Consider the following 9098-nt stretch of genomic DNA (forward strand, 5'->3'; position numbering starts at 1 on the left):
GAAGACTTTTAAGATTAAGGAGAGTCAATAAAGAGCCTGAAGAAAATCAAACAATCCTCTCTCTGCGTTTGATTTTCCTCAAACTCTGTGGCGCCCCCTGTTGACCTCAGCCGCCTCCCGCGCCTCTTCAGTCCAAAGGAAGCAGCAGGTCTACTTTCTAAACTCCAATACGAACGTTTTATTCCACCAAAGAACGAGAGTCTTCTGTGACGACCTGTCTCTGCTGGAGGAAGAGTTCGTCTGTCGTCATGGTAACGCCTCTCGCTCCAACCCTCACGACGACTTCCCAGCTCTGGGTGCTTTGTTTCTGCCTCCAGTGTAGCGGAAGCTCTTCAGCGGGTTTCTGCTCGGGTCGTTCTTCTGTCAGGAACAAAAGCAGAGAAACTCATGAGGAGGACGACGTTCTCTGGAGATCAACACCGGAAAAAAAGTGTCAAAGTCAAGGCCCGGGGGCCGGATTCGGCCCTCTGGGTTCTATCCGGCCCTCCAGATCGTTATATTTTATTGTTATTAATGACCCGATGTTACCGTGATATCCTCTAAGTTTAAGTCCTCTTCTGCTTCTCTCTCTTCTGGTGTGCCACAAGGCTCTGTTTTGGGACCTTTACTGTTCATTTTATAGCTGCTGCCTTTGCAGCACATTTTAAGCTCTTTTAATGACATTTCTTACCACTTTTATGCTGAAGACATTCAGCTTTATGTGTCTTTTAAACCTCAGGATGTTTTTAAGATACAGATTTTATGCAGGTGTTTGGATTCGGTCAAGAGTTGGATGAACGACAGTTTTCTCCAGCTAACTGAAGCTAAAACTGAGGTCCTCGTTTGTGCTCCTGACAAATCCCACTCCCAGATAGTCCAGAGGCTCTTTTGTCAGGCCCTCTGTCAGAAACCTCGGGGTAACTCTAGACCCAGTTTTATCTCTTGACTCTCACGTTGCTGCACTTGTTCGTTCTTGTTTTGATCATTTAAAAACATTGCTAAACTGAGTCCAGTTGTATCACGTTCTGAGATGGAGATGCTCATTCATGCTTTTATTTCCTCCTGTCTTGACTATTGCAGCTCCATCTGTACATGTCTCAGTAAAAAATCTCTACAACGGCTTCAGGTTATCCAGAACGCTGCTGCAAGGCTTTTAACTAAATCCTCCAAATTTTCTCACCATTTCAAACAAAAAACCTCTGTTGCCATGGAAATCAAAACATTTACTTTTGCAAATTCTCCTAAAAATTACATAGACGTGTTTGTCATCTCCAGACGACCCAAAAACAAAATGGTTGCCATGGAGACAAACCAACAGAAAAGTGGCAAACCACCTGAAGGCTCAGACTCACCTTGAAGCTGCTCCTCACCACTCCCTCCACCGGGGGTTTGATCCTCCTCCTCTTCCTCCTGCCGGACAGCGGGTTGACCACGCCCCTCAGCGTCTGGGGAACTGGAGACGAGCGAGTGATGCTCAGCAGGAAGACAACGTCTCCATGACGACAATCCTCTCTGGTTAAACCAGGGGTCCCCAAACTACAGGGGCCAGATCCGGCCCTCCTCCACATTTGGCCCTCCGATCTGTTTTGGCTAATTTAGGCTTTTTCAGTTTTTTTAGGCTAATTTGGAGTTTAGCTAATATTTTAGCTTTATGCTAGCTGTTTTGGGTAAATTAGAATTTTTTCAGCTACTATGGCACTTCGCTACTATTTTAGCTAGCCATCAACTTCAGTGTTTTTGGCTATCAATTTCAGCACCTTCAGCTATAAATCTATCACAGGTAATGCTATATATCTAGTTTTAAAATGTCTTAGAATTATATTTTCTGTGAGGATTACAGAAATGAAATATTTAAAATTTGGCTACGTGTGGCCTTCTGGAAAACCATAATCTTTACATTTAGGTTCTGATTGTCACACTTCTTCTGTTAGCCTAAATCCGACCTCGGCCCCCATCAGAGAAGAAAACAGTCGTGTGGTCCTCACATGAAGACGTCTGGGGACCCCTGGGTTAAACTAAATACGTCACTTTGATGCACAAACTTGTACAAAACGGAAACATAATTCATCTGAAACAAACTCGGAACAGCAGGAGGACCGGCTCCGCCCCCTGCAGCTTCATGGTTATAAAGTCATCTTTATAACAGCGGCGCCGTTATCTGAGATCAAACCGCCGTGAGACGGGTCACATTCACCCGTCGAAAGCCTTCATATACGATGAAGACGAGGGTCTTACTCAGATAGTCGGGGATGTTCTTCATGTGCGGCTTCACCACGGCGGGGTGGAGGTCTTTGTCGTGTCTCAGCAGCTCCAGATCTCTGGGGTTGTCATCAAAGTACGTCTGCGGGACAGAAGCTTTTGATCAGCTCCTCCTCCTCCTCATCATCATCATCATCTTCATCATCAGAGTGTCAGACCTTCAGCTTCTCTGAGTTGAGCAGCTCCTGCTTGATCTCCTTCAGCCTGGCCTCCCTCACCGCCTGCTTGGTCACGGCGCGCATGGCGTCCTGCAAACACGTGTGCGTCAGCGCTGGCGAGGAAGCTGCTCGTGACCTGAGACATGCAGGAGAAAGGAGGCGGAGCTCACCCGGCAGCGGTACCTGAAGCCCTCGATCTCCTCCATCCTGAACTGATACGGCTTCAGGACCGACTCGCTGTTGTCTGAGAAAACACAAACAAAAGAGGATTCTGTTTCTGAGGACGAGAAAACCTAGTGATTCCAAATCCTCAAAGAGCCTCTCCAACGAGAATCGTGTTTTAACCGTGGACGCCGACCCACAGCAGCTCACCTGTGCTCAGAGCCTCCTCCACCTCGGCCAGCAGGGGGAGCTCCGTGTGGGAGATGAAGGACAGCGCCGTGCCCTGGTTGTCCGCTCTCGCCGTTCTGAGAAAACAAACGACAATCCTGAAAGAACGCGGAAACATGTGAAGGAGGTCGCAGCGCCGGCTTCAGATACCTGCCCACTCGATGGATGTACGACTCCACCGTCGGGGGGAAGTCAAAGTTTATGACATTGGCGACGTTCTGGAAGTCCACGCCTCTGGAGACTCCAAACTCCTTATCTTTAGCTCTTAAGACAAAAAAAATCATGAATCAAAAGCTCCACAAACGCAGGAGGAATTCCTCAATTTGTTTAAAAGTTCCTGAAAGATCCTGCAGTTCCAGCAGCAGGCCTGTTGGGGGCGCTAATAAATACAGAGTCGATTAATCTTTTTTATTTTTTTTCCCACATTAATCCTGAGTTGATCTCAAAATAATCCTGAGTTAACCCTGGGTTAATCTTAAATTAATGCTGGATTAATCTTGAGATAGTTATGAGTTGATCCTAAATGAATCCCGTGTTAATCTAAATTAATCTTGAGGTAATCTTGAGTTATTCCTGAGTTAATTCCGATCTAATCTTGAGCTGAACCTGGGTTAAACCTGAATGAATCCTGTTTTACTCATAAATTAATCCAGTTAAACCTGATTTCAACCCTAAAAAATTCTTGAGGCAAACCCAAACTGATCATGAGTTAATCTAAAATGAATCTTGAAATAATTTTGAAATATTCCAGAGTTAATCCCAATTTAGAAATGAGTAAATCTTAATGTAAAATTTAGGTTAAATTAATCTTATGTTACTCATAGATTAACTCAGAATCAAAGTTGATTTTAATCCAGGTTTTTTTTTAATTAATCGTGTGTTAAGAGTTAAATCTGAGTTATTCCTGATTTTATTTTTTAATTTAACCTAAATTAATCTGGTGTAATTCCTATGTTAAATTTAAATTAATCCTGAACTAATCCTGAGATAGTTCTGGGTTAATCCTACTTTAATCCTGTTTTAATCTAACATTAATCTTGACATAATTTTGAAGTATTTCTGAATTTATTTTGAGATAAACTCGAGTTAATCCCAATTTAAACCCGAGTTAATCTTAATATTGATTTGATTTAATGTAGAATTTTACTTAAATTAATCTTGAGTTGGTCTTGAGTTAATCCAGAATGAAACCTGATTTTAACCCGGAGATAATCCTAAATTAATCATGTGTTAATCTAAAATTGATCTTGTGTTAATCTAGAGTAAATTTTAAAGTATTCCTGAGATAATCCTAAATTAATCTTGAGTCTAACCTAAATTAATCCAGTGTTATTTCTATGCTAAACTTGAGTTAATCTTAAATTAATCATGAGTTATTCTAAAATGAATGCTGGATTAATCCTAAAATAGCTCTGGGTTAATCCTACTTTAATCTCGTGTTAATCTAACGGTAATCTTGAGATAATTTTGAAGTAATCCTGAGTTAATTCTGAGTTGATTTTGAGCAAAACCTGAATTAATTCAGAATTAAACCTGATTTCAACCCAGACTTAATCCAAAATTTTGCTTATGTTAATCTAAAATTGACCTTGCCGTAATATTGAGTTAATCCTAAAATATTCCTGAGTTAATCCTGGGTTAATCTTGAGTTAAACCTCGGGTAATCCTGATGTTATTCTTCAGGTCTAACCAAAATAATCCAGTGTTATTCCTATGTTAATCCTAGGTTAATCCTAAATTATTCTCAAATGAATCCTGGATTCATCCTGAGATAGGTCTAAATTAATCCTAAATAAACCATGTGTTAATCTAAAATAGGTCAGTCATTTCTGAATTAAACCTGGTTTTAAACCCGAGTTGAACCTCGAGTTAATCTAAAATTAATCCTGAGTTTATCTTGAGCTAAACCTGAGTTAATCCCAAAGTAAACCCGAGTTAATCTCAGCAGTCTGGAGTCTATCCTAAATTAATCCTGTGTTAATCCCATGTTACTCTCGAGTTAATCCAGAGTCAAACTCTAAATGAATCTCGAGTTAATCCGGAGTATCCAGACTCACTTCCCTCCTTTGTTGGCGTTCTTCTTCTCCTTTCCTTTGGTCTGGGAGGAACCCGCCGGCGGGCTCAGACTCTGCTCGTCGGTGGCGATGATGATGTCATAGAAGCCCTGGTTGAACTGGGTGATGATGTGACACCTGCAGCAGAGCGGACAGACGCTGACTCGGGCGCTCCTTTTCCCCGTCTGAACGGCGGCGCCGCTCTCCTCACCTGGACTGGACGGGCAGCTCGGAGTTGAGGACGCAGGCGGGGATGCTGAACTGCTCCAGGAAGAGCTTGAGGCGGTAGCTGCGGTCCACGGCGCCCACGAACAGCAGCGTCTTCCCGCGGACCAGCCTCAGCTTCAGCAGCGTGTAGATGAGCAGGAACTTGTCCTCCTCCTCACATTTGATGGTGTACTGCTGCAGCTGGCTGCTGTCCGGCAGCTGAGAGCCCTGCAGCTTCAGGACCATCTGAGGAGACACGGATCCGGGTCAGAACAGAACCGGAGAGGTCCTATTACAAGCTGATAGCTGAAAATGCTAAAGCTCATAGCCAACAAAAATATTAGCTAAATGCCAAATTAGCCTAAAAAACGAAAAAAAAAAAACTTAAATTAGCCAAAACAGCTAGCATGTAGCTGAAATATTAATTAAACTCTAAAATAGTCCAAAAAGCTAGCAGAATGCCAATATTTTAAACTGTAAAACTGTAACTCCTTAACATAATTATGAATAATAAAAAGGCAGGAATATTATTCCAGAATAAATCAACTTAAACCTTAAATAACTTTCAATATTTTACTCTCCATAAAAATAGATTTTGTCAAAATTATACAAGTTAGAAATGAGAACAAGATAACATCGGGTCATTACTAACAGTAAAATAAAATGATCTGGAGGGCCGGATCCGGCCCCTGGGCCTTGACTTTGACACATGTGATCCAGAAGGAGTGGGCGGTCCTTTCCTGACCACCAGCTGCCTGCTCACAGATTTTTGTGTCAGAGTGGTCATCCCTTCACACACAGGATCTTCCTTAGTAATACAAAGATCAGTGACGGTTCCTGAAGAACGCTGCAGCTCCTCTAACCATTCAGGAAAAACGGATTCAAACGCTCTGAAAGAGTTTCAGGACACAAATCCAAAGGAATTTGACTGAAACCTCAGAAGCTTTGTCATCTCTGGACCTGCAGCTTCAACACAGACGGAGCAGCTTACGGGGTTGTGCAGCAGCAGCTCCTTCAGAGCCTGGACGTCCTCCGTGAACGTGGCCGACATCAGGAAGGACTGGTAGATCTTTGGCAGATGGCTGCAGAACACAAACCCACACCAACTCATAAAGATGAAGGTTTCTTCTTCTGATCATTTCAAAGTCTGAATAAAGAGCAGAAACTTCCTGTTCTCGAAAGAACGGAACAATAAAGTTCAGTTCAAAGCGTCTCCCATGTGAGAGTTCAGCAAAGACCATAATAATCTGTCTGACCGGCTGCCATGACGACGTGACCTCAAGGAAACAGCTGAGCCACACCGGATCAGAACCAGATCAGTTTTTCACGAGGATTAGAACCAATTAGGTTCTTTAAACGGATCAGATCGGGTTTCATTTTTTAACACAAATCCAAAACTGGTTTGAGTCTTCCCAAGAATCAGAACCAATTCTGTTCTTCAAATTGATCAAAACTGGTTCCCTTTTTTCACACAAATCAGAACTGGTTCCGTTCTTCACACAGATCAGAACCGGTTCTATTCTTCCCAAGAATCAGAACCTGTTCCGTTCTTCATACAGATCAGATCCGGTTCCATTCTTAACACAAATCCAAAACTGGTTTGAGTCTTCCCAAGAATCAGAACCAATTCTGTTCTTCATACAGATCAGAACCGGTTCCGTTCTTCCAACAGATCGGAACCGGTTCAATTCCTCACACTGACTGGAACCGGTTCCGTTCTTTACAAGAATTGAAACCGGTTCAATTCCTCACACAGATCAGAACTGCTTCCATTCTTCAAATAGATCAGATCTGGTTCTGATCTTTGAACGGATCAGAATCTGTTCCTTTCCTCAAATATATAAATAAATCCGAACCGGTTCATATCTTCACACAGATCAAAACCAGTTCTGTTCTTTGTAGGAATCAGAACCCAATCCATTCCTCACACGGATTGAAACCGGTTTTGTTCTTTACATGGATCAGAACCGGTTCTGTTCCTCACACTGACCAAAACCGGTTCCATTCATCACGAGGATCACAACTGGTTTTGTTCGTTTCACAGATCAAAACCAGTTCGGTTTTTCATGAGGATCAGAATCGGATCAGAATCAGAATTCCTCAAACATACACATAAACTGAACCGGTTGAGGTCTTCACACGGATCAGAACCGGTTCTGTCGCGGCAGCTTCTCGTCTCTGATGCTCTCCTCTCATTTTCTCTGCAAAAGCGTTTTCAAAACCAGAACTTCTCACCACAACAAGCTCTTGAGGTCGGCCTCGAAGCCGAACGAGAAGATCAGGTCGGCCTCGTCCACGACCAGAACCTCCAGGGAGGCCTGCAGGTCCAGGTTGTGCGCGTTGATGTGGGCGAGCACACGGGACGGCGTCCCCACCACCACGTCAGGCTTCTCCATCAGGATGGGCCTGTCCACAGACGAGATCAGATGGAACCACAAACCTCTGAGCCGGGTCTGCAAGGTTCTGCGGAGCCGGGCCCGCAAGGTTCTGCAGAGCTGGGCCCGCCTCCCACCTCTGAGAGGAAACGTCCGCCTTGCTGGAGATGTCGGCCACTCGGACGTCTCTGGAGCAGAAGGACGTCAGCTGCCTCATCATGGTCTGGACCTGCTGGCCCAGCTCTTTGGTCGGAACCAGGACCAGCGCCCTGACCGCCTGCTCCCGGACGCTCTGAAGGAGGAGGAGGAGCGAAGACGGAGAGGGGAGGAGTCAGCAAGGAAACCCCCAAAGTGGCGTTTCACATTTTTCTGCCTTTCCTTCCCATTCTCACCTGTTTGGAGGTCAGGATGTGCTGGATGATGGGAACGGCGTAGGCGGCGGTTTTCCCAGATCCGGTCCGAGCTCGAGCCAGAAGGTCCTTCCCCTCCAGAGCCAGAGGAATGGCTTTCTCCTGGATCAGGGTGGGCTGAGACCAGCCCAGGTCTGCGACCGCCTGAGGAGGAGCAGGGCGATCATGAGGAACCACAGACGGAAAACTGACGTTCATTAGCAAAAAACTAACTGGAAGAGTTTGGGAAATGTTTTTCAGCTTTTTCTGATTAAAAGTCAAACGTCGTTTATTAGAGATGAAGAAGAAACTTCAGTTTTTTGACTATTTGTCCAAATGAGTTGACATTTCACAAAAACTACAGGTTTAAAGTTTGAAGTTTAAAGCTGCTTCGTGCCAAAAAAACATGGAGGAAGAGGAGAACTTCAGGAGAAGCTGAGGAGTAAAAAAGTAACTAAGAACAACCAAGTCACTATTTAGGCATCAAACCAACAAAAACACAAAGAACGCACAGAAAAACCGTACACACACACAACAGGCTTGGATCTGTGAAGTACACAGAACCGGAAGTGCTCAAAGAGCTACCGGAAGTAGTAACATCAGCTGTTCTGGAACATAAACAGCTAAGAAAACGAATATAAAAGCTTGTTTCAACACATGTGGCCCAGTCTAAAGAGAAATAAACACATATTTAAACTGCACGGATATCTTTGCTAAATAGATTTTTTACATAAAGAAAAAAATAAAATAAAAAGATCCACGAGTTCCAATCTTTCTGTTTTATATTTGGAGCTATTTAACATCTGTCATTCCTATTGTACTGTTTACAACTAAAATAAAAACATTATAAGCTGAACAAAAGGTGTTTAAAATCATAAATGTCATGAGTTTCTTCGCCGTTTATCCAAACACGAGGGTAGCTAGTTGAGTCCTGCTGTGATTTCAACACGTTTTTACAGAGTTTTCTCGGGACCTGTAGGTTCGAGATTCTTCTGGGATCCAACAGAACCTGTTCCGAGTTCCCTGGAGGCCGTCTTACCTTTAGCAGGCGGTCGTCTAAACCCATTTCATGAAACTGCAGCCGTTCGCATGCCATCTCTGCTGCGTTCACGTGCGAGCGTCGCAGGAGTTTGACGTCACACCCTCGGATTTTTTTTTTCTACCAGAAGCTAAAAGCTGAAAAAGCTGCAGCTGATAGCCAGCTAAAAATATTAGCTAAATGCCAAATTAGCCCCCCCAAAAAGACTTGGTTAGCCAAAACAGCTAGCAAGTAGCTGAAATATTCGC

General features: G+C 43.8%; 1 protein-coding gene across 1 annotated transcript; it reads right to left on the bottom strand.

Moving 5' to 3' along the window:
• On the bottom strand, positions 1-8986 carry ddx56 (DEAD (Asp-Glu-Ala-Asp) box helicase 56; the record flags this gene model as incomplete). The annotated part of the gene is given in 14 exon segments (XM_024257723.2): positions 1-360; positions 1332-1432; positions 2215-2320; positions 2397-2486; positions 2567-2640; positions 2769-2863; positions 2937-3050; positions 4844-4978; positions 5052-5293; positions 6039-6129; positions 7283-7453; positions 7560-7714; positions 7815-7976; positions 8851-8986. Coding segments are annotated over 14 exon segments (1680 nt in total). The 5' UTR covers positions 8908-8986.
• Between the last annotated feature and the right edge of the window lie 112 nt (positions 8987-9098).

Source organism: Oryzias melastigma, linkage group LG12 (assembly GCF_002922805.2).
Source record: "Oryzias melastigma strain HK-1 linkage group LG12, ASM292280v2, whole genome shotgun sequence".
NCBI classification, from domain to species: Eukaryota; Metazoa; Chordata; class Actinopteri; order Beloniformes; family Adrianichthyidae; genus Oryzias; species Oryzias melastigma.